This window comes from Hyaena hyaena, unplaced genomic scaffold (genome assembly GCF_003009895.1).
Source record: "Hyaena hyaena isolate Hyena2069 unplaced genomic scaffold, ASM300989v1 scaffold_10, whole genome shotgun sequence".
NCBI classification, from domain to species: Eukaryota; Metazoa; Chordata; class Mammalia; order Carnivora; family Hyaenidae; genus Hyaena; species Hyaena hyaena.
This window is the reverse complement of record NW_024080642.1, coordinates 1,615,027-1,640,230: the sequence shown is the minus strand read 5'-3', so window position 1 is coordinate 1,640,230 and position 25,204 is coordinate 1,615,027. Positions and strand designations below refer to the sequence as shown.

The following is a 25,204-nucleotide window of genomic DNA, read 5'->3' as shown; positions in this document are numbered from 1 at the left end:
GCCACCCAGCCGCCCCGGGTTTATTCTTTACTTCTTATCTATTCTGCTGACATTTGTAACTGTGCAGTCCTTGCTTTATATTCTTCCATAGGTTCCCTTCAGGCTCCCCGTTTTCAGGTTACACTTGGAAAGTCTCCCTCTCGGTCCCTTCCTGAACCCCAGGGAAGTGCCCTCAGGGATCCAAAGTCAAAGAATGAGTCAATGGCAGATAGAGGACCCATAAAGGGCTTCCAGGCTGGGAAAACCATTTCTGGGTTCACCCTTAAAATGCCTTCAAGATCTACAAATGTTTAATGAGCAGAAGTCAACACAGCGCAATGTTGAACTCAGATGAACAAGAAGGAAAAGGAAAGATTGAAAGTAATTCGATCGTGTGTGTTTGTGTGTGTTTTCCCCCTTCCACTGGGAGCCTGCATTTCTCAGACTGCCAGAAGAGCCCCAACTCTGCTAATCTCCCAGAAGGAAAGCAGACAGGTTTTGACTGTCCCACCACTGAAATTATAAACATGTGACAACCAGCTTGAAGACCAACTTAGGCAGCCTTCTGGGTACAGAGCCACATAGAGCTGGCTTCAAGCCTTACTGACTTTGACTGGGGGCAAGTGACATTAGCTCTCTGAGCCTCAGTTTCCTTACTTGTAAAACAAGGACAGTAATCTTTAAAAAAAAAATTAATGTTTATTATTTACTTTTTGAGAGACAGAGAGAGAGGGAGTGAGTGAGCAGGGGAGAGGCAGAGTGAGAGAGAGAGAGAGAGAGAGAACCCGAAGCAGGCTCCAGACTCTGAGCTGTCAGCACAGAGCCTGACGCAAGGCTCGAGCTGACAAACTGCGAGATCATGACCTGAGCCAAAGTCAGACGCTTAACCGACTGAGCCACCCAGGCGCCCCAAACAAGGACAGTCATTTTGAACTCCGGGGGCAACTGTAGAAATGAAATGGAAATGGAGACTCTTCACAATGTCTGATACCCAGTGGACATTTGACAACTGTCTCTGGACAGGGATTCAGACTTTACTGGAAGAATCCTAGGGCTGCTTCTGAGATGCAGGCCCCCATGGGGAAGGCAGTAGCCCCCCTAAACCAGCTCCTTCCCAATCTGGGCTCCTCAAAAAAGCCATTTCTGTGTCCAGAGGACTTTTTTGCTTGCTTTCCCCAAGTATCTCCCTTGCTCAGCCCCCTTTCTTCCAGCTTGGGGGTCTTCCCTGGGCCTGACCCTAAAGCCTACCTCATTTGCAATTCTCCGGCAAGCTGGCTTAAGTTCTGGGAGCTGGAAAGAGGTTCACGCGGGGGCTACTGAATGGATGAGTGAGGGGCCACAGAGGAAACACCTGCCCCAGAAACAGGGCATTGATGGCGGCCCCCAGAACACAGGATTAGCCAGCGGAACAAGGTTCCCAGAGAACGACAAAGCCATGGATTTGACGGGAGCCCTTGTTCAGGCTCTGTACCTCCAACCCCGTTATTGGGTGGCCTCCAAGGGCCCTTGAGGCTGTGGAAGTCGCTCCACCGCAAAGCCAGCTTTCCTGCCCTGCTGCAGTCCCGGTGACCCTGGCAGTCGTGCTGAGTCGACCCCTGTGTCCCTGACCTCTCACAGGAGTACATTTGATAGCAGTTGAGCAGTGGAGCCAAGGGATCCGAGTTTGTATGGGGCCTGCCACGTACTGGCACACACGTGGTCAAGCGATCGCCACGTCGGGCTCCAGGTCTGCAAGTGTTGTCTTGGGTCCAGATGTCCCCTCCACGAGCAGGCCCTGACCGCGGGGCCGCCTCGCTCAGGCTGGCCTCTCTGGGGCTGCTACCACCTGAAGGACCCGAGGTCAGTAGAAGGTTGATGGAAGCATCGTGTCCAATCTGCTTGTTTTGCAAACGCAGAAGCAGAGGTCAGCGACCTTCTGAGGTCGCTCGGTGCAGTCCTAGCAGAGCTCCCCTCTGACCGGTGTTCCCGCCGCCAGGCCGCGCAGACTTCCATTTGCTTACTTGGCATCCTGAGTGAGGAGGGCAGCAGAGAGGACACACGTCTGGCTCAAGTCCCAGTTCTGCTCCCAGCTGTGTGGTGATGGACAAGCCAGACACCCGCTCCAGACCTCAGTTTTCTCACCTGGAAGCTGCCTAGAATAACGCCCTTCCTTCGGGGTTGCTGTGAGGCTCACGAGAGAGAGTGTGTGTGTGGCACTTGGGACAGTATGTCGTGAGCACCTGATAAACATGGAGGTCGTTTCATGTCACTGGGATGTAGGGAAATGGGCCCTGTTTTCATTTCAAAAGCACGTCCGACATGTAAAGGTCACAGGTGTTGAATCGGAGTATTCAGACCCCCAGGAATCAGGTGGGGTTCCTCCTACCTGTCAAGCTGGCTTCAGGACATCCACATTCCTCCCGAACTTTCCACAGGGGAAGAAGGGAAGCTTGGGGACCAAGGCTGGCCGGGGCAGGGATGACGCCCAAGTGTCCCCTCTGGTCACTGGCTGGCTGCCTGCATGGCTAAGGGTGAAGGGTCCCGCCAGCCGGGTGACCAGAGCCAGCCTCCTCTGCCTGGTGGTCCACTGTGAGAATAGGCCACTCTTCTGTCCTTGTGTATCGTGAGCCATGAACACCCGGGAGGAGCCCCCGCCCACGCCCACCAGCTTTCCTGAAGCGCATTACAGGTTTGGGTCTTCGAGAGAGCAGGTGTTGAGTGCCTACTGCATGAACATATCTCCTCATCTCATTTTGATCTCTCAGCAGCCCCGTGAGGTTGCTAGACCCTCTTTACAGAGGAGGAAACTGAGGCCTGAGGGAGCGGGGCCTGCCCAGAGACACAAAGCCAAGGAGGGTCCTCTGTGGAAGGGGTTCTATGTGATTGTCCACAAGGTGGCTTCTGAAACAGGGTGGGGGGCCCAGGAGGCGGAGGAGCTTGGTGGCTTTTTATCCTACCTTATCCTGGCTCCCTGCCCCCACTCCCCTCCTCTCTGGTTCTCTCAGCCGACTCTTTTTCTGGGGAACGAGGGACCCAAGGGACCCTTTGGTGGTGGCTTCTAGGAGCATCAGGAGGAAATGGGTTTAGGCTGAAGGGAGGGGAAGGATGGAGCAGATGTAAGCCCTTTCCCCCACTCAATCCCTCCGCACTGACCCCTCCCCTCCCCCCTGTGACCTGACAGCCCCCTCACCTCCGGGATGCCTGCCTTTGTGGCTGATGCTGTGACTCAGCTTCAGTCCCCAGGCGGCTGTGATGGCTGTGCCTGGATGAGTCAGCATGGGCATTATGTCTGCTCCTGGGGACCCAAGAGACCTGCCTCTGAGTCCCAGCCCCCAGCTGCCCCCCAGAGTCTCCAAGACCTTTGGAGGGGACTCTGAAAAAGAAGCAGGGTCTTCCAAGGGGCTTTCAGAGTGGAAAGAGACATAGCCTGGAGGAAAGAGGGGCCCCCACCCCTCACTGCCCTCCTAACCCCAGCGTCCTGCATCCCGGGGAGAGTCTGGGAGTGCTTCCCCTCCAGCCCAGGTGTTGAGAGCATTGGGTGGTTTCTGGAAACATGCCCGTTATCCGGCGACTCAGCCTGGACTCAGGCCAGGATGCCCACTTCTCTGCTGAGGGGAGGGTGTTCCAGCTCCCTAACCAACCTCAGAGCCCCGTTCAGCTGTTTGACTTGTGGGGAGGAGGGTGGCTCAGGAGCCTGGCTTGGGGCTTCTGGGAGAAGCCTCTTGAGAGGGGATGAGCTGCCTCCCCGCAGACCCTTCCCGTGGCAGCTGAAAGAACAGAAATAATATGGCTGGGAAGTAGCACGAAAGCTGCTCCAGCTGTCAGAGGCCTGGCCTGGCTAAAACCCAGGGGAGCTCAGGGGTTTCTCCTGCCTCCATGTGGGGAGACCCAAGGACAGGAGAGTCAGAACCTGGTTTTTTGTTTTTTTGGGTTTTTTTTGTTTTTTAATGTTTTATTTCTGACAGAGAGAGAGAGCCAGAGCCAGAGCCAGAGACAGACAGACAGACAGACAGACAGAGTGAGCAGGGGAGGGTCAGAGAGAGGGAGACACAGAATCTGAAACCGGCTCCAGGCTCTGAGCTAGCTGTCAGCACAGAGCCTGACGCGGGGCTTGAACTCACGATCCGTGAGATCATGACTTGAGCGGAAGTTGGACGCTTAACCGACTCAGCCACCCAGGTGCCCCAGAACCTGGTTTTTGGGAACTGGTCTCTCTTCTTCCCAGGGAGGCTTAAGGTCCGAAAGTCCACTCCAGCCCCAGCTTGAGCAACCATGTGGTGCCCTGCTCCACTGCCTGGGGGGAGCCTCTGGGCAAGCCATTTATCTCTGTGGACCTCAGTTTCTGTATCTGTTAAATGGGACTAATCATGCACTCAGTCCAGGGTTGAAGTGAGAAGAAAAGTAATAAAAGATTTGTGAAAATCAGCATTTCAGAGCTAGGGGGAGAAGTCAGGGGAATGGTGTGAGGTGGTTTTCTCTATGGGGAGAATTAGCATCCTCATTTGTGAGGAAGAGAAAGCTGCTATTCCCATAACCTCACCTCCTGACCTCAGCAGCTGCAGGCCTGGACCTAATTTATGGGGCAGTAAATATCCATAATGGGCCAGGGTTCCCTGAGGGGCTGTGGCTGTTGGGTAAGCACAGCCCCTGGGTAGCCTGGTTAATTGTGCAGGGACCCAGCAGATGAGCTTTGGTAACCACCCCCAAAGTGAGCAGGGGCAGCTGTTCATACTCCCCCCTGCCCGCCCACCCGCATGCCATGTGGTCATTTCCCAGGGCTCATTCTGTCTTGAAGGACAGCGATGGTACACCGGGGCCAGGGATGGGAGCCTTCCCGAGATTCCAGGTCCTGAGTTCCAGACTGGAGAGGTCTCCATCTGGATGGCACTCCAGGTGCTGCCTTTGGGGTCCTCGAAGGTGCCCACGGCCTTCCCTGAGATCCTGGGCCTCTTTAGATCAAGGAGAGGGAGAGGGCCATCTTCAGAGCAGGAAGGAAATCCGAGTGCTGGGAACTGGGACCAGACGTGTAATTGTCCTGGAAATGCAGTTTGTACAACTCACACATACATAATAGATAGAAAATAGGCGTGTGTGCGCCTTTCTTCTTTCTCTGATGCTTCGCTGCTGCTGGGTAAACTCTGAAACCTTGGCCTGGCTCCCCAGCCAGCAGGAGGAGTTGGGGGGGAGGGGGGAGGGGAGTGGCGCCGCTGTCCTGGGTGCTGAACAGGCAGATCCTGGCTCCCGCAGGGCTGTTCTCTGAGAGCTCAGCCCAGCCGTCCCTTAGGCCAGTCCCTGATTCTTCAGCCTCTCCCTGGCGACACCCCCCTCAGCCCCCGGGCTGTGTTCTGGGTCCCACAGATTTCTAACTGCTGGGGGCCTCCAGACAAAGTGTCAGTTGACTTGAGGGCCTTTGCCACTCAGGAAATGGGTGTGACAGGCTGGTTTGGAACAAAAGGGAGCAATGACTGCAGTGGACTCATGCGTTTTTTCCAAAGGGTGTTCTGTGGAGTGTTGGTGTGGAAAATATGATGCTCAGAGGGCCGGTAAGTTTGGGAAATCCTGGGCTGAACAAAATCAGACTGGTCTCTACACTGTGAGACCTCGCAGGGCCCTTAGTATGGTATTTTTAAAAAATTTTTAACATTTATTTTTAAGAGACAGAGAGACAGAGCATGAACAGGGGCAGAGAGAGAGAGAGGGAGACACAGGATCCGAAGCAGGCTCCAGCTGTCAGCACAGAGCCCGACGCAGGGCTTGAACTCATGAGCCTCAAGATCACGACCTGAGCCAAAGTCAGACGCTTAACCAACTGAGCCACCCAGGCGCACCCCCTTAGTATGGTTTTATACATCAGGCTCTTCCAAAAGCGTTTCCCAAACTTATGGGACCTCGGAACCCTTATCTTAGACACCATCTTGGGCCTGATGTTCCACAAAACCCTGAGCCAGAGGCTGTATTTCACACCCAAGATGGCACAGAGAAAGACAAGGAAGGGCAAGACTGGGGCAGGTTCCCACGGAGGAACCCAGAACTGTTCCCATCTTGATCGCTAACTTACACTGTGACCTTGGGCTAGTTTCTTTTGCTCTCTGCACCTGTGGTTCCCTGTCCAGGAAATGAGGCGCGGTGCCTGGCACGTGGTGGATCCTTGGTAAATATTTGTTAAATGAACAAAGGAGAGGATTAGACTGAGGTGTCTCACACTTTTTTAGCCACTCTCTCCTTTTTTTTTTTTTAATGTTTTTATTTATTTCTAGGAGAGAGAGAGAGACAGCGTGAGCAGGGGAGGTCAGAGAGAGAGGGAATCACGGACTCTGAAACAGGCTCCAGGCTCTGAGCTGGCAGTCAGCACAGAGCCCGACGCGGGGCTCGAACTCACGAACCGCGAGATCATGACCTAAGCGAAAGTCGGATGCTTAACCGACCAAGCCACCCAGGCGCCCCTAGCCACTCTGTCCTAATCATGGGAGAGTGCAGGCTTTGGGCCCCTCTGCCCAGATGTGAAACCGTCTGCACCAATCATGGGCTGTTCAGACTTGGCCAACTCAGCTCCCCACACGCTTCCTTTCTCTCCCCTGTAAGCGGGAGCTCATGATAGTATCTGCCTCAGAGGGTTGCTGTGAGGGTGAACTGGGGGACTATATATAAGTTGTCATCCAAATTGGGATCATTTTGAGGGTGCAAGGGGCAATGGTAATAATCATGCTGAGACAATAGGTATAAACCTATTGAGTGTCTCAGGCAAACCAGGACGCAGGGTGACCTCAGGTAGTGCCTGATACCTAGCAGCCATTCTACATATGTAGCTCCACTCGTGTTGTTGTTCAGCCGAGTGCTAGGCAGAGGGGGGTTACTGAGTGCCCTCCCTGGGCCTCAGGGCCCCTAAGTTTCTGCAGAGCAGTTGAGAACCACAGAGATTCCTTTCAGCTCTCCTGAGCCGTAAGTTATGATCCTGGCCTGCTGCTGCCCGCCCCCCCCCGCATCCTCAGATCCCCCTGACAGCAGGGAGACCTCACTCACTTCCCCCCATGATGTGAGCTGCCTCATCCTGATCCCAAATTTCCCGTCAGCCCTTTGACCGAGCAAAGACAGAGAAGACTGGCTGCCTCTACGTGCTGTGTGGGTTGTAGATTTCTCTCTCCCCAAGCCCCATTTGCATATGGTTTGCTTATGTGTGCACCAATGGGGATGGACCCCCTTACATTACCCTGAGAAAGGAGAGTTCCTACCATGTGACTGGAAGAGAAACTGAGGCAGTGTGGTTAGTGATCTGCCTGAGATAGCACAGCAGGTGGGGCAGGGCTCCTTTTGAAACTCCCCCTACTCCCTGCCCCAAAGAGGGGGAAGGAGCCCTAGGTGGTACAGGCTGTGATTCCCAGGCTCTTTCCCCACCCTGGGTAATCAGTGCCCCAGGAAGGGGTTGAGGGCAGGAGATGGGGTACGTGACAGAGTTTGTGTGGGGCCCCAGGCTGGGGAAAACTGGCCACCCGGGGGATTAAGGGGCCAGAGGGCTGGGTGCTGCCTGGATTAAATGTCCCTGAGGAGCCTCTGGCAGCTCTTTTCAGGGCAGAGCAGGTGGGCGGGGAGCCTGTGGGAGGGTCAGCCCTCGCTCTTTGCCTTTCTCCTCCCCCTGCCACCAGCGTCCTCCACTCAGACTGAATGTGGACTTGGCCTGCCCCCTCCCTCCGCAGTGCCGGGGCCCCATTCAGGAGGCAGCTGCCTGGATGCTCCTGACTCCTGGCTGCCTGCTGGGCCCCTGCCTGCAGCCCTTTCACAGTCACTGCTCCCCCCATGCCCCCACACCAGCCCCAGACACCGGAATGCCCCTGCACCCCCCGCCCAGCCAGACCTCATCCAGAAGGCGACCCAGTGCTAACAGTGGATGAGTCCAGGGCACAGGGCACATGGCAGCGGGGAGCTTTGGGGTCCTCAGTACGTTATTAACAAGGAAGATTGTATTTGTAGAGTTTATTTTCCCTAAATCTCCAAACCGTGGATCTTATCCCCCATACCTGGCCTTGAAGGAGGCCCAAAGGCAGGAAGTGTGCCCAGGAGCGTCAGCCAAGCCCCCGTGACACGGGTGTCACTTTGAATGAGGCAAGTAGAAGTGGACACCGAGTCCATGAAGCCCTCGGCCCTGGAGAGCAGCTAACCCACTGCAACCTGAAGGGACGTTAGGCATGCTTGATAGATGAGGCAATTATGGCTTGAGATGTTTACCCTAAATTATACAAACTAGTTAGTGGCTGTGACAAGGATGAGGTTTTGCCTTGTTCCTTGCATTCTCCTTTCAAAGCCCTGGGCTTTCTCCTGGGCCATCGGGATGTGCCTCTGTCTGCCTTCTGTTTACGTCCTCTCTCTGGGACTCTGTCTCTCCCTTTGTCTTCCTCTCTCTGCGACCCCCATGCCCAGTGTCTGCCTCTGCTCTTGCCCTCATCTTCACCAGGTGGGGAGGATGGGGGGGTGGGTGGAAGGCATCCTGTGTGGAGCCAGCCCCTTCCCTGCCTCTCTCTCTCCCTGCTAGGCACCCTCTTTCATCCCTGAGGCCTCATTATTAGGGTAGCGATGACCCCCATTGTCTGGCTTGTCTGGTCCTGGCATGAAAGGTAGAGTTTTGGCAGAGAAGGGAGACTCGGCCTGCTTCCAGCTCATTCTCAGTAGTCTGGAGCCTGTAGTGTGCTTGGGGCAGGACTGGCAGGGGGTGGGGGCCCCCAGAGCCACAGGGCAGCCCCTGTCACTAGGACAACAGCAGGGAGCCCTGGAGGCGGAGGGAGAGCAGGGGAGCAGGTGGTTCTTTGTCTGGAGCTGGAACAAGGGAGATGGGCCCTTGCCTGATCCCAGCCCCTCCACCCCACTGCCCTCCCAGGCCTCTGAGGCGGCCCCTGGGAAGCGATTGGTGTCTCTGCTCTTGAATGAGAGGCCATCAGGCTTCCTCCCCGAGACCATGTCAGCAGAGACTCCAGCCTGTGAGCATATCAGTGCCCGCCCCTTGCTATGCTCATGGGGGGCGGCAGTGAGGAAAAGTGGATCTTCTCAGGACTCGGGGCTGCTTCTCAACTTCCACTCCTCACCCCTACCATCAGCCCACCTCGCACAAAGGAGCCTGTATGAGGCCGGGCTGGGGAGTCAGGTGCCCTGCATCGGCCCTCAGGGGTGCAACGGGTCCCAGGCATCAGAAGGAGACCCTCGCTGGCTGTCATTGCCACTTTCCTTCTCCAGGCCTCGCTTCCCTAGCTGAGCACTAAGGAAGTCAGAACTGTTGCTAGGTGAGGCTCTATCCCGCTTTCAAGATCTCTGTTTACGATGGGCCCGGGAGACCCCCAGAGCCTCCTCCTCTCCCTCCTCTCACTGCGTTTGATCCTTCACATTTGCTCCAGGGCAGCCCCTGGAGGCGGAAAGGAAAGTCGGGGGCCTCCAGTGCTGCTAAGCCAGCTGGGTGCAGAATGCCGCCTGCCAGGCACAGCATCTGACCTCTCTGTGCTCCTTTTTCCTGTGCCTCTGTTTCCTCCTCTGTCCTATGGGGATAGTAATAGGACCTGCTTGTGAAGTTGTCATAGGGAGTCAAAGAAATTATACACATAAAGTGCCCAGAAAGGTATTTGGCCCCATGAGGCAGTCAGCAAACGTTAGGAGTTTTCATCCTTTAAAGACCGTCATGGCGCAGGAAGGGGCCGAGTTTCCTGAAAGTCTCAGCAGTGTGAACCAAATAGGTGCCATCCCTGGAACCTGATACTTGGACTTGAGGGTGGGGACACGTGCAGAGTTTTAAATAGACCTCTTTAGAGATGTCCTCCCTCGTTGAGTTCTGGGAAGAATTGACTTGTGAGTTTTGGCTGTTTTCTCTTGGATTGTCCTAGAGGTACTGCTCGCGGAAACAGCCTTCCTAAAATAGTCTCCGTTGACCTTACCTAGAAAAGGGGGAGAGGTGCCTGCATGGCTCAGTCGGTTGAGCCTCCGCCTGTTGATTTTGACTCCGGTCATGATCCCAGGGTCGTGGGATCGAGCCCCACATTGGGCTCTGTGCTGGCAGCACGAAGCCTGCTTCAGCTTCTCTCTCTGCCCCTCCCCCCCTCAAGCTCTTTGTCTCTGTCTCTCTCAAAATAAATATAAAAAAAGTAAAGAAAAGGGGGGAAACATGGGTTTGGTCACCTGGGCTCCCCTGCCGTGGCCTCACGGACATCCACAGTCTGTTTGCTTTTTACAATCTGAGCAACACACTGCAGTGCCTGTGGGCACAGCGAACTCGTGCGGGGAAGCACTTTGTGAACAGGACAGCTCTCAGCATCGGCGACAGACAGCTGGCATCGTTCTCTAGCAGGGTGTGTGCTCTGTGGTGGGTGGGAGGGCTCTGTGAGTGAAGAGGGGCTGTGGGCTAGGCACAGAAGGCCATGGGCTTCCCTGGGAGAGACAATGAAGATCTTTAGCTACTGAACCGATGGTACCTTCCCTGGAAGATTAGTACCTGTCTGCTCGTCCCAACACCCACTATTTATACACCCAAGAAATGTTACTGAGTGCCGATCACACTCGGCTCCTGCTAAACGCTGGGCTACACGGTGCCGCCAGTGCCGGTGGCCCAGCAATGCAGTGAAGAGGCTCAGGGAGAAGAGTGGAGGGCCGGGTAGGCTGGCGGCCGAGGTCTGTCCCATGTGCAGGGGAGCAGCCAGAGCAGCCTGCGCCCCGGGGAATCCTGAGACTGCATGGAGTAGCTGGGTAGGGTGAGTGGGAGACTCCCAGGGAGATGAGGGTGGAAAGGGACCCCTGGGGGGAGGGACGCAAAGCAGCACCGTGTGCGTGGCTTTAGGTGTGCGTGGGCGCAGGTGTGAGCGACGCCGGCAGTTGTGCAGAAGGATTGGCAAGGCTGGGCCCCTGCTTCCCGGTGCGGAGGCTCAGCATTCCCCACTGGAGTCCCCCTAGCCCACGCCCCAGAATTCCTCATCTTCCTCCCCTCCTTGCCTTTCCCTTCCTGCTTTCCTTCTGTCCGGGGTCAGGGTTGGGGCGGACCTGTCTGAGCCTGTTTCCCTGTCCACGCACGAGATGGTTGGGTTGGGCGATCTCAAAGGGCTCGGGGGCCTTCGGGGGCCTTCGAGGACTTTTAAGTGGTTGTCTGTACACTATTTGGATGTTTCCCACGGGGGCCTTGGGAATATTCCAGAAGCGGCCTGGGCCTCTGCTGGCGGAGGGCTGGGGACAGAAGCCCGTGAGTGTGGATGGAGATGGGCACCTGCAGGGCCCCACTGACCCCACTGCTGTGTGTGCTTCTCCCTCAGTTTGACCCTGGGAACACAGGCTACATCAGCACAGGAAAGTTCCGGAACCTCCTGGAGAGCCACAGCTCCAAGCTTGACCCACACAAACGGGAGGTGCTCCTGGCTCTCGCCGACAGCCATGCGGACGGACAGATCTGCTACCAGGATTTTGTCAACCTGGTGAGCACTCTGCGGCCCTCACTGTTGGAAGGGACATGTTTGGGGTTTATGGCTTAGAAGACCTTTTGGTGGAGGCAGGGGTGGGGGTGCTGGGTGGCTCATTCGGTTAAGCATCCCACTTTGGCTCAGGTCATGATCCCATGGTTCATGAGCTCAAGCCTCACTTTCTGCTCCCACTGACAGTGTAGAGCCTGCATGGCATTCTCTCTCTTTCTCCCTCTCTCTTTCCCTCTGTCTCTCTGTACCTTGTGGGATTCTCTCTCTCTCTGCCCCTCGCTCGCTCATGCCCTCTCCTCAAAGAAAAAAAGACCTTTTTGGCTTTTGGGACAACTGCAGGGATCTGTTGACTTGCAACTTTGAAAAAGTGTAGGCTTCAGAAGGTGAAAGGAGATCGCCAGGGACCGGGTTTCTCACTGTCACTCAGTTCTGCCTTCTTCAGCATCAGCCCATACTTAAAGAAGCCCCTGGCAGTTCCAAACTCTCTCATGTGGCAGCAAAGTGGCTGCAGCTGCTCCAGCCCTTACACCCTCAGGCCCTCACCATGCAGAGAAAGAGAGGCTCTCTTTTGTGGTAGTTCCCACACAAGGCTTGAGATTTCCTCCCTCCCATTGGGCCTAGATTGGGTCAGGGGCATGTGTTGATTGACTCAGGCCAGTCAGTGCCCACCCGTGGCGCTGGGGGTGGGGTCGGTTCCACCGAGAGGTGGGGCTCAGAGTAGGAGGTGGGAGGTTATCGTGGAAGGAGAAGAGCTGGGGAGTGGATGCTGAGAGCATTGGGGCGCTCGGATGGAGGCCAGGGCTCCTCAGACCTGCTGGCTGATGTCCTGGGTCATCAAAGAGGCCAGAGACAGGAGGCCTGTGAGCCCCGCCCACTGGTCCAGTTTCTTGAAGCAGAGACTTCCTCCTCAGCAGAAGTCACTGCTGCGCTGTCATGGGGGCCACTGTGTGGGGATGGAACGGCGTTCAGTGGGCTTCAGCAGGAAGCATCCCACCAGGGATGCGGATGGATGGGACGTGAGCGGAAGCTGTGTGAACCAGCTGGGTCAACCAAGGCCACAGCCTCCTCTCGGCGTCCCTGTTGGTGAAGTGAGAATAGTCACCCCTTTTCTTGTCGCCCAGGGAGGGGAAAGAGTGAAATGACTCGTGCAAAGTTCCCCAGGCTCCTCGAATTCAAGGGCAGCGGTGACGGGGGCCAGTACCAGCTGCCCCTGCCCTTGTGCTGGTGAGCTCTCTGACGTGGGCGCCCAGGCTTTGGGGTTGTTGTAATTGCCTCGTGATGGAGACCGGCCTTTGCTCGGAGGTTAGCATGATTGCAGGGAACAGCTGTAGGGCTTTTAGGGGTGAAGAAATCTACTGCTCAGAGTGGAGCCAGAGAGCAGACCTCCTAGAGGCTGGGGGCTGGAGCCGAGCTAAATGGAGGGGTCAGGATGCGTGGATCGGGCGGTGGACTTGGAGCCCAGCAGCGCCACCAGAGGCCGGGCCACGGGTTTGAGCCTGCATAGGCTCATCCACAGCCGCAGTGCCAGCGTGACTGCTACATGCCCTGCTCAGTCTTGGGGCAGAGCGAAGGCTTGGCTGGGCCAGTGAGGTGCTTTTCCAGCTGAGGGTCTGTGGGGTCCTCTCTGATGTTCTTTAACCAGCTAAACCTGCCTGCATCTTCGGTGGGCCCTTCCCCAACCCAGCCCAGGCAGAACGAACCCGCCTTATCCAGAGCCCCCAGTGTGCTTTGCCCAGGCCTCTCTTATAACACAGACTACATTGCATTACAGCTGGGTGGTCAGGGTTGTCGTGTACGGGCGTGCGGCCTGTGTACTGTACAAGGACGCCTGCCAGTGAGGCGAACGGGGACTGCAGTGTGGCTTGGGTTCTGTGCATCCACCTGGAAGAAGAGGCTTCCTTATCTAACTGGCACGAAAGCACCCTACGGGCCGCCATGGACTCCGGAGTCGCACGTAGCTGGATTTGAATCCTGACTCTTTGGGTCTTTGAGAAAAGTACTCACATCCAGGGTTTAGTCCCAGCTTCATAACGTGAAGATGATGCTATGCACCGAATAACACTCATGTGCCTCTCCTTGTAGGCTCCACGAGGCCCGAGACCCAGGATGCTTCTAGACCCATCAAGGGTGCAGGCAAATGGCAAGAGTGTGTGCACGCTGCTCGTGCTGAGCCCCCCGCCCCCCACCCGGTCTTCAGGGTGTGGCCATGGAGAGGATGGGAATTGGGGAGCAGCGGTAGGGCTTCATCTGGACAGGTCTCCTAGAGGGGACGAGGTTTATACCAGATTTTGAAGGCGGAAGTCCGTGGGACTCAGGAATAGAGCAGGGGCGCTGCCGACTGAGGCTCATTCCACCTTAACCGCCCAGGCCTTGGTGTGGCCTGGTTCACCCAGCCAGCCCTCTCTGGACTTCTGCTATCGGGTTTAGCCACACGTTCCCTGATAGGGCCACAGCCCCAGGAATATGTTGATAGCCCCCGCCCCAGCTACCCAGGCAGCCCTGTGGGCTCTGGGGTTGGGAGAGCTCTATCTCCCCGTAAGAATGGCCTGGAGTGTGCTCATGGAGGGCGGGTGGGAGGCAACAGCGGCCGCGGGAGCTGGAAGTCAGCAGGGCCGGCCGTCTGGTTTCTGGGAGTCGGGCTGACCACAGAGGGAGGCCGCCAGGGCGCTAGTGAGGGGGCATCGGGGCAGCTGGAGGATAGGGCCGGTCCTCAGACAAGGCTCAAGCAGTCCCCGGGCTCGCCAAGCATTACAGGCCCCTCAGAGGCACTCAGGAGTGATGACCTTCCGCAAACACAGCTCTGGGTTCTAGTTCTAGGGACCTCTCTACAAACTCGTCCACCTAACCACGGCTGCCCACCTCTTCCCAAGCTAGCACCTCTGCGGACACTAACTCCTACTCATCCTTCAGTTCTCACTCAGTTACCCCTTCCTCGAGGAAGCCCTCCCTGACTACCATGGGACAGCGCTGGGCTGCCTCCCGTGTGCTCCCCCAGCAGCCTTCACAACGACCCGCGATGGCTGCTTACTTACTTATCTCGAGCACCATTGTGTGCAGACACAGTCACTTGTGACGGATGGGTGATGGGTAGGTTGATGGAAGGAAGGTACGGTGAACATGAGAACAGGATCTGGACCCTCACTGGGTTTGAACTTGCTGGGTTCCTAAAACTCTATGATTGTGTAGAACGGGGATGTTCGCAGTCCTTCTCTAACAGGTAGACTCGGTAAGAATATCCAATGAGTCCAAAACATGTTGGTTTAGAACATCGGCCACGTAAGACCCCAGGGAGTGTTGTTTTTCTCATTAACTGTTATAGAAGAAAGAGAAAGGTCGGATGAGGACTGGGCCGAGGTACGTAATGAGACCCCGCAACCCCAGTTCTGAGCCCTCCCCGCCCCCCCACCGTGTCTCCTGCACAGATGAGCAACAAGCGCTCCAACAGCTTCCGCCAGGCCATCATGCAGGGCAATCGCAGGCTCTGCAGCAAGGCCCTGCTGGAGGAGAAAGGCCTGAACCTCTCCCAGCGGCTCATCCGCCACGTGGCCTACGAGACCCTGCCCCGGGAGATCGACCGGAAGTGGTACTACGACAGCTACACCTGCTGCCCCCCACCCTGGTTTATGATCACGGTCACGCTGCTGGAGGCAAGGACGAGGGTGGGGGAGGGGCTGCCCAGCCCCCGGGTGGGGGGCGCCGAGGGGGCGGGCAAGAGGGTGTCTTGAGATCCAGACAGGAAGGGCAACGTCTTCTCCACCGAAAGGCAGTGGGCGGGGCTCAGTTGCGGGTGTGCGGATCAGGCCGCGTTACGGGGCCTGTGGGTGTGAGAACCTCTGGACCGCAAGGATGTTCCAAAGGCTGTTACTACCTAATGACGCTCACCGCAGCCAAATCCCCATACGACCAAGAACAATGCCCTAAGCTTGTTGATTTGGGCCAAGCTAACTCCTTAAAACTAAGTTATTTTAGTTCCTCCCTGTGTGAGGAACGTGGACCAGTCGTTTGCTCCCCCAGGAGGCCATCTCCCTCCCATAGAGCAGGGATCACCGGGCCCACTGCCTCCTCCCACAGGACTCCTCTATTTAGCGCCAGAGTGGCTGGTGGCGCTTTCTGAACGCAAAAGCACTCCTCAAAATGCATATAGGAGGGAGTGTTTATGAACAGGCAAATGTGGGCTGAACATATTTTGAAAGAATGTTCTCCCCTTAGGGAAGGATCTGTCCCTATCGCTATTCTAAACGTCTCCTGCTTAGGAGGCAGTAGATTCCAAAGGTACCGCTTTCTCAGTCCGTGCCCACGTGTGAGACACTCTGAATTCTTTTGTGCCGAGCCTAGAACCTGTGGGCCCCCAACCCCAGCCCCTGAATGGTGTTTTATAGTCTGCAGCGTTTCCCTTCCAGAGCCATGGGCCTCATTACCACCCTGGCATGTGTTCCCGTGAAGTTGATGCCGAATCAAATGGCAGGATCATTAGGCTCCATGGCGTCCTTCTTTTTTCCCCCGAATCAGAAAAGCAATAGCTGGTCTGCAGGCCAGGCGCTCCTCTGCCTGTTGTTACAGCTTCATCCAAGTACATGTTGAAGATCCGATGTTTCTGAGATATTCTTGGAATCGTTCTCCAAACGCTTACTGTGTTGGTCTATTTATTAAATTCTATTTGAGGACCAATAATAATGAGCTGCCTTGGGAGCTGTATTTGCCGCCAGACCACCCGTGTCATGTAAGATGGACAGAACGGCTCCCCAGAGAACCCAGGGGGGTCCATCTGCTGGAGGTGGGGGGCGCTGGGAATGGCACGGGTCCAGCCCAGGAGGCCTGAGCCCCACACCGATTATAGCTTCATTTGCTGAGTACATGACATGCACAGCTGGCCCTTTGTGTGCCTCAGCACTTTCAAACCTCAGGACCACCCTGGGGGCGTGGGCATCCCCGCTTCCAGATGAGGAGACCAAGGGCCAGAGCATTCCAGTAATTTGTCCAAGGTCATCCAGAGAGGCGTCCAGATTGGTTTCCAATTTCCAGAAACCTCAGCTATGGAAACTCAAACCACCGATCTAGAAGAAAATGCTGAAATAACTGTTTCAAAGTACTCGTACTAACGCCCAAAGCTTGTGTTTTACATACAGTTCCAGTACCTTGGATTTCTGGTTCCATAACAGGGAATGGAAAGGACGTGGCAGGAAGCTACTAGAAGGCACCCACGACCAGCCAGCAATAGGGAGTAAGAGCCTGGTTGTCACACCTGGTTAACAGGCTGCTGACAACCTGGAAGTATGGGTGAGAACAAAAGAAAATTTAGAAGCAGACCTGAGTCTTTAAAAAAATTTTTTTTTAATATTTATTCAATTTTGAGAGACAGAGACAGAGTTGTGAGCAGGGCAAGAGCAGAGAGAGAAGGAGACAGAATCTGAAGCAGGTTCCAGGCTCTGAGCTGTCAGCACAGAGCCCGATGCGGGGCTCGAACCCATGACCCGTGAGATCATGCCCTGAGCCGAAGGTGGGTGTTTAACCCACTGAGCCACCCAGGTGCCTGAAGCAGGCTTGAGTCTTAAAGAAACAGAAATTCGGGGCCATTTACTGTAGGAGTGAACACCCCAGGGACACCTGGCTGGCTTAGTCAGAGGAGCATGCGACTCTATCTCAGGGTCGTGAGTTCAAGCCCCATGTTGGGTGTAGAGATTACTTAAATAAATAAACTTTAAAAAAAAAACAAAAAGAGAACCCGGGTGGCTCGGTTGTGCATCCAGCTTCGGCTCAGGTCATGATCTCATGGTTTGTGGGTTCAAGCCCCACGTTGGGCTCTGTGCCAACAGCTCAGAGTCTGCTTCAGATTCTGTGTCTCCCTAAGAAATAAACATTAAAAAGAAAAAAAAAAAGAATGAGGCACCTGGGTGGCTCAGTTGGTTAAGCAATTGACTTTGGCTCAGGTCATGATCTCATGGCTCATGGGTTTGAGCCCCTCATCGGGCTCTGTGCTAACAGCTCAGAGCCTGGAGCCTGCTTCAGATTCTGTGTCTCCCTCTGTCTCTGCCCCTCCTCCCCCCCCCAAATAAATAAACATTAAAAAATTTTTTAAAATAAAGCTAATGAAGATGGTACATTTTATATTATGTGTATTTTACCACAGTAAAAAAAAAATCACCTAATGTAGAACTCCCTCTTTCCCCAAATGGATATGTAAGTTATTACTGCAATTATTTTAAAATCCTCCTAGCCCTTCCTGCCTGGCACCAGGAGGTGTGGGCAGAGCCTACGTGACCATTTAACACAAAACAATCAAACTGAAGTGGGGTGAGAGGTGGCTGAAAGCAAGGCAGGGCGCTGGCCTTAGGGGTCAGCCCTCATTCTCCGAGGACAAGTTACAACTTCCTGTAGGGGATTTGGACTCCTGGCCAGTCTCGCCTCTAGTAACAGGTCCTCACCGTTCTGTGTTTTCACCCAGGTTGCCTTTTTCCTCTACAACGGAGTGTCGCTGGGTCAGTTCGTGCTGCAGGTAACCCATCCGCGGTACCTGAAGAACTCGCTGGTGTACCACCCACAGCTCCGCGCACAGGCGTGGCGCTACCTGACGTACATCTTCATGCATGCGGGGTGAGTGCCTGCTGCTTTTCACTCTAGCCACAGTCCCTGTGGGAAAATGAGAGGTCCAGAGAGACTAGAATGAAATACGTTTCCATTTATTTTTATCTTCCTGGACACAGGATTTGAGGCGGCTCCTTGAAACTTACCTAATACCGGAAGCTATCAGTTCATTATTGACAGAGTATGGGAAAGGGGAAATAGATGGAGGAAAATGTTAAATGTAAGCCCACAGTGAGAACAATACAAATGTAGGTTATAAGTTCGTTCTGAGCTTCCTAGTGGCCAAAGCAAAAAGGGAAGCATGGTTAACACTATCCACAAACTGTGTGTATGTGTGTGTGTAAAATGCCCCCCATAAGTGAAATAAAGGACAGATTTCTTGAAAGTGCCTTTCTCCCAAGGTGGTCTCCATGGGTGGTGAGAGTTTCTTTGAGGAATTCTAGCAATAATTCTAGTTTCTGTTGACCAGTCCATGTAGCTTCTTTTGGGGGTGGAATGCAGTCAGTTCTCACTGGTACCGTCTACCCCATGACAAAGACCTATTGGCTGGCTGGGTGGCCACACAGGTCCCAGTCCCCTTGAGCATGATCTTAGCTGCAGACTGTTTTTACACAGAAAAAGCACTGAGTTGGGGAATCAGGATCCCCAGACACCACACCTCTGCGGTGTCTTCTACAGCCTCTCCGGGGAGAGAAGTGAAAGGGCTCACTGTTAGCCTGGGAAGAGCTGTGGGCGAGCCTGTCCCTGAGGTTGGGGATGGGGAGAGGATCACCCTGGTCCCTGAGGCTCCATCACTCCTGTTCCTTAGAAGAAAGACCCACAGTGGCCAAGAGGGAGCCTCACTGTGAGTCTCCCGTCCTGAGAGGCCACACTTGGTGAGAAGGGGCTTTGAGGAGACATGTCGATGGTTACCGATGAATGTCCCCACTCTGAGCCAGAGCGGATGGTTAGTGCGGGCAGCTGCCTTGCCTGCTGTATCCCAGGCTTCGATCTGACGGGACTAAGGAGCGGAATGAAAGGGGAGCCTCATGCATGGGGCTTCTTGTGAACCAAGATCTGGAGACTGCAGGAAGTTGGGGGGCGGGGGGAGGCTTCCCTGTCAGGCTGCCCACGCGTTTGAGTCCACAGCGGGTAAGACTGCCTGCCTTAGTTCCAGGACTGACCGGTGGCCTTCCTTGATCTTTTGGGGTGAGGAACAAGAACGGACAGAGTCTCCAAAACCTCTTTGTCCATTCCTTGCCTCTGGGAGCTAAAAGCCTGGAGGTCCAAGTGGACAGGGCACAGATGCTCTTAGCTGAGGCCCATAGCGGTGGCTTCAGTTCTTTCTCTGGCTATCGCTTGCTAATGGGGCAGTGTCTGCCTGGGAGAGCCCTGGGCGGAGATTCCAGGTCTGTGATTCTGAGGGAGGGAGGGGCTCTTGGCTGGTGCTGCAGCAGACAGGAGATAGGGACAGCTGGCCAGCATCTGGGGAGAGCCCAGCAAGGTGGCCTGTGACCCAGGGGCCCACTCTGGGCCAGTGAATCCAGTGCAGTAGAGAGGAGGGAGCTTGGATTGGGAGGCAGGAGCCCTGGATTCCCCTCACCTGGTGACTTCTAGCCTCAGGATCTTGTCTGTAAGCCAGGAGACAGGACCGGAAAACCTCTGCGGTCCCTCTGACTATGAATCTGATGCCAGTGGCCAGCTCTTTTCTAGTGCGTTTGTCTGACATTTCTGATCCTTCAGCTGGCCTTGGGTGCTGGAAGACTCCAGGCATGATAGGAGTTTAGAACAGAGCCCCATCTGTCTGAGCCAGCTTGCAGGTGCCCTCCTGGGGAAGCAGCTGCTCACGTGTGCCCAACATGGCACAGCGTTCAGCCTCCAGGCAGGGCCCTGCAGGCCAGGATCAAGGCTGTGGCCCAGGCCAGGGTCCAGACCCCTCGTGCCGGGCTCTGTTACCCTATAACTTAAACATCTTCAGGAAGCTGTACAGACGCCATAGGCTCAATTTACACGAGACAGTGGATGTTAAATGGCTAGACACCACTTAGCAACAAGATCTGGTCACAGATGTATGATAGGGTAAAAAGGAAAGTATTCCCAGGGTAAGAAAACCCAACCCTGAGTGTTGGGGTGTAGAATGAGATTTTAAGGGATTTCATGAGATTTTAAGGGATAACCGAATTGTTAAGTTCTACGAGATATCTCTAAAACTTGCAATTTTTTTTTAATATTTATTATTTTGGGGGGAGAGAGAGAGTGAGTAGGGGAGGGGCAGAGAGAGAGAGGGAGAGAGCACAGAGCCTGACTCAGGACTCCATCTCATGAACTGTGAGATCATGACCTGAGCCAAAATCAAGAGCCAGATGCTTAACTGACTGAGCCACCCAGGCGGCCATCTAATGCTTACACCTGTTTTGAAAAACTCTTTTTCTGTGAACATCAGTAGCTCTTACAAATGTGTAGTGAGCCAGAATAACTCCGTGGCCTGGTGAACGGAGTGGATTCTGACCATCAGGAATCCGGGCTGTGTGACTGTAGGCCAGTGAGTGCCCCTCTCTGAGTCTTGGCTTCTCATGTGTGAGCGGACGGACTTGCTGGATCTTGATCATGGTTAGGCGCCCTCTCACTATGGCAGGTGCAGGCGTCACAAGCACTGCCCAGGCCCTGCCCTGGTCCTTCCTGTCCCAGGTGGCAGGCAAGGTGTGCTGTTTCCAAGATGGACTGTCTGCACTATAACTCCTGTCCCTTAGACTCAGACCATGAGCTCTTCAAAGGCAGGTATAGGGTCTCAGTCCCTGCAGGATTCCCAGCATCTTGGCATACACTGTTTGATGAAGGAATGAATGAATGAATGAATGGATGGAGTGGTCTTTCTGTACAGGATAGAACACCTGGGACTCAACGTGGTGCTGCAGCTCCTGGTAGGGGTGCCCTTGGAGATGGTGCACGGAGCAACCCGCATCGGGCTTGTCTACGTGGCTGGCGTTGTGGCAGGTAGGCGGGCGGGCCACAAGTCCGTGGGGGTACACTTCCCCAGGGTGGCTGGGGACCCCATGGGATTGGGCAAGCCCCAGGCTTCCAGCGCTTCAGGACCCCCATCCCCAAGGCTCCTGACTACCAGGGTTAGCAAATCTCCCCTGGAAAGGGAACTGCCAGCCAAAGAGAGAGGCATGTGATGGCAAGCGGGGGAGACCACAGGATCCGGAACGGGCGATTGCCTGGGGTTTCCATCTTTATACTGCCGTGTTGTAGCTGTGTGAGCCTGGGGAAATTCCTTAACCTCTCTTGGCCCCATTAGGTTTTAGGAAGGAACTAATAAGATATGCCCGTAGGGTGTTACGAGGGTGGAGTGAGGTGACAATGGAGTAACTGTGCCATGTAAACTGTGCACAGGCACAGTAAGATCCCTGCAGGGACATTCAGGGTGTGGGCGGGGCCAGGCCCACCCACCAGGCCAACCCCTGTCCCCTTGATTGACCTGCTGCGTGCAGGAAGCACGTCTGGCCTAAGAGGTGGTGAGCACTCGTGCCAGCTGGAGGGGACTTGGGCCCCAGCCGACTCTGATCACATGGTGAAAGACCATGACCTTGAGGATGGTGGGCCCTGTGGCCAGCAGGACTCCCCCTCTCCTTCCCCGGAGGGGAGGTTAGGCTGGCCAGGGTGAGCTGGGGAGAGCAGACTGCATTTCTGCAGGAAGAGTCTGCACCAGCCGTGTTTCTGAACAGAGGGATCTCCCTCGTGATGCTTCCAACTTTATAGCTGGCTTCTTTTTTTTTTTTTTTTTTTACAAGGTTTGCCGCCTCAGCTCTTCACCTTGACAGCTGTGCCCAAGGGAGCTTTGTGTGTATGTTTAAGTAAGATCTTAATCCTTTCTGAGTGGCATTGAAGTTGTCATCAGGAGAGCAGGGCAGCGTTGACCTTGTAAACAGTGAGCAGACAGGGACTCTGGGAGTAACTGAAGTGGCTTCAGGAATCCAAGAGGGAAGGGTCCCACCCCACTCACCCATGCAAGGCTCATCCCCCAGTTCATGAACTCTCAGCATGGGAGATGGGCCCCTCACTGAGCTTCTTCATTTCTCTGTGTGCGGAGAATGAAAACTTGGCTACCTTGGACAGCACCCACATGCGCCTCCCGCATCCAGCACCTTCCACATCCTTGAACAAAGGTCTCATGAGGATCTCTGTGAGCCAGACTTAGCCGCCCACGCAGTCCCCAAGTCTTGACATCTGGAGATTTATAGCCACATTTTCTATACCTAGATACCCAGAGACCCAGATGGTTAATGGCGAGGAACAGGAAAGACACTCCTAACACTTGCAGTTAGTAGTCAATTAGATGGGAGTGTCCGTAACCCAGAAGACAGAAGTAAGGTTCAAGATGACTCAGGCCTCACCCAAACCAGATGATACCCAGCAGGGAGGCAGTGCAGGTATCACTCCCCAGGGACACCAGGGCAGAGTGGGATGGTGCGCAGAGGGAGGCCTTGCCAAGCAGACAGGAGGGTGTGGGGCCGTATCATAAAGCAAGTTACATGTACTATTCTGTCTGAGGCATTGATTCGGACCAGAGGGCACTCTGGTCACCATAAATCATGTCATTGATCTCCAGGATTGAGTTGATTGATCTGCCTGCACCCTTTCCTTCCTCTGTGTGCATCCCAGTGTAGAGGGGGCTCCATTCCCAGCCAGGCAGACCCTGAGTGGATAGCTAGTCATTATCAAGTGCCTGCCCTGCGCAGCCTGTATTTAATCCTCACAGCACCCCCTCGAGGCCAGTACTGTTACTCTCCACTTGCTACAGGTGTAGACACAGCCTTAGAGTGTCTCAGAAGACTTGCCCGAGACGAGCTGGCCCCAGACCCGGGCTGCCTGACCCCAAAGGCTGTGCTTCAAACCACTATCATATGTTATGAGAACCAAAAGATAGACCTTTCCTTGTGCAGGTTATTTATTGTCAGAAGCCAAGGATGTCCTTTTTTTTTTTGTAATGTTTTTATTTATTTTTGAGAGACAGAGAGATTGAGAGAGAGCAAGCAGGGGAGGGGCAGAGAGAGAGAGAGAGAATTCCAAGCAGGCTCTGCACTGTTATCTCGAAGCCCGTCATGGGGCTCGAACTCACGAATCGTGAGATGGTGACTTGAGCAGAGGTCAGACACTAACCAATTGAGCCACCCAGGTGCCCCCACCAAGAGAGGTCTTAAATAGATGGCAGGACCCAACCTTTAGCTCCCCACCCAAAGAAACTATTGCAAAGGCAAGGCCATCACATCTTGTAGCAATGACAGCCAACCTTTGCTGAGCTCTTGGCAATACTCTGGGCTTGTGATAGAGGATTCACGTGAGTTTTTCCGGAGTGACAAATCTTAGGAGGTGGGTACTGTCACCTCCATTTCATGGCAGTTCAGAGAGGTGAAACGACTGGCTTCGTTTTCTCAGAAAGACTAAGAAGTACTTGGAATGGGAACCCCATGCTTCTAGCCAATGCTTGAGACCAACGTGTCTCTGGCTTCTAGCTCACAATCACATGGCTAAAATGTAGGGACTTGAAAAACCAGTATTTTAAGGGCTCTACCAAGCTTTTCTTACAGATTACATAGATGATAAGCCATGTGGGCATCCCCAGAGACTCAGGGTTTGGCATATGTTAAGCAACAAATATTTGTAGAACAAAGGAGAGAATACGTAACATAAATAAAGTTATTTTGCTTAAAGGTAGATGTTCTGCTGATTTCTATTTGGATTTTTTTGTTGTAATGGCCAAGGGAGATGTTGGAAAACACCTGCTTTAAATTATTTCAGGCTAACATGACTGCAACTGTGCAGTATGATAAAGTCACCGATTTGTCTGCGTGCTGGTGTAGGCCCAGAACTTTCTCGAGAGAGTTCAGAGCCGCCACTGTAACTAGTCCCTTGGCCTGCTGCCGTCCAGAGGTGTGTGTCACTCCAGCTTGCCATCCAGTCCCCATCCTCTGCCCCCATGACCTCTGGGGCCTTCATACAGGCCTTATGGAACTGTCAGCTGTCAGGCTAGGTTCCAGACAGCTTGTCTGGAATCCTGTCCCGGGATGGCCTTCATGACCGTATTGATATGCATGGGTGCCATTGCTCTGAGTCCCTCTAGTCCAGGGGTAACCTGCGGCCACTTGAGGAAAATCTCTCTGCCACACACAGAGGACTGGTGACTTCAGATTGTTACCTTCAGGGTTCTAGAACCAGGATCCAAACCTCAAATCCTGGATCTCAGGATCTCGGACTGTTGAGTCTCTGACCTGGATGGACTCTTGAGGTCCCCTCCAGCGAGTGCCACATTTGACTCCCTAGGCCCCACCCCTACTCAGCCCTAGGCTCTCTGTGCTCCGCTCTGTGGGGTAGGGGTGGGGGTAAGGTTTCCTTTGAAAAAGAGGGTTTCGCTGCTCGGAAGTCGGAAAGCTTAGACCTCTTTATGTCACAGACGTGAAAGCTGAGGCCCAAAGAATGCCGGGGCTGTGCCCAAGGTCACTCGACTAGCCAGCCACGCCCCCATTCCAGACTCCTGCCACAGTCCCAACCTGACCCCTGACCCTGGGGTCGCAGACCCCGCTATCCATGGGTAGGGTGAGAGAAAGGTCAGTGTGGGGAGGCTGGACCCCGGAGCCTTCCCTACTGCCTCCCTACCGATGCGATCCCCCGCACTCGGGAGGCGGACGGAGCAGAAGCTGGGCCTGCTAGAGGCAAAGGGCCAGCCCGGGGAGGCTGGGGCTTCCTCTGTCCACGCGGTAATTAATGAGCGGCTCCTCCGGCAGCCAGCCCTCCGCAGCCCTGCAATGCAGCCTTCCTCGCAGGTCCCTGCCTGAGAGCGGGAGCGTGGGAATCCTTTGTCATGCAGATCCCACTGCCTGTCTGTTTGCCACCCTGGGATTTTTTTCCCTCTGTTATATATGGCTGACCCCTTGGCTAGGCAGTAAAAAAAAAAAAATTATCTGACAATAGATCAATACCTAATTAAAGCCAGAGGCAAAGCATGAAAGGGGAGAAGAAAGATTTATAGTCACCCTGGGAGGGTAGAAGGACTTGGGAGTTCTCGGTTCATGACAGTGCTTTTCCCTGGGAGATCACATCCCCCTTGAGACCAAGGATTTGCTGAGGGGCCTTGAGAGAGGTCTGAGGGGGCAGGGAGATGGGGAGAAGGCAGATGATGCCGTTCTGGGAGGTTCTTCATGCCCAGATGTGTCAGGAGCCCTGGTTCCCGGGCTGAGCCCAGCCTCCCAGGTAGTGGACCC

General features: G+C 54.6%; 1 protein-coding gene across 1 annotated transcript in view; it reads left to right on the top strand.

The window, feature by feature from the left end:
* Window positions 1-25,204, top strand: part of RHBDL3 (rhomboid like 3) — a 46,217-nt gene that overhangs the window by 6,141 nt on the left and 14,872 nt on the right. The window contains exons 2-5 of the mRNA XM_039253578.1: window positions 11,229-11,387; window positions 14,807-15,031; window positions 17,827-17,975; window positions 20,827-20,939. Of these exons, the coding sequence (XP_039109509.1) occupies window positions 11,229-11,387; window positions 14,807-15,031; window positions 17,827-17,975; window positions 20,827-20,939 (646 nt within the window). The remainder of the gene's footprint in view (window positions 1-11,228; window positions 11,388-14,806; window positions 15,032-17,826; window positions 17,976-20,826; window positions 20,940-25,204) is intronic.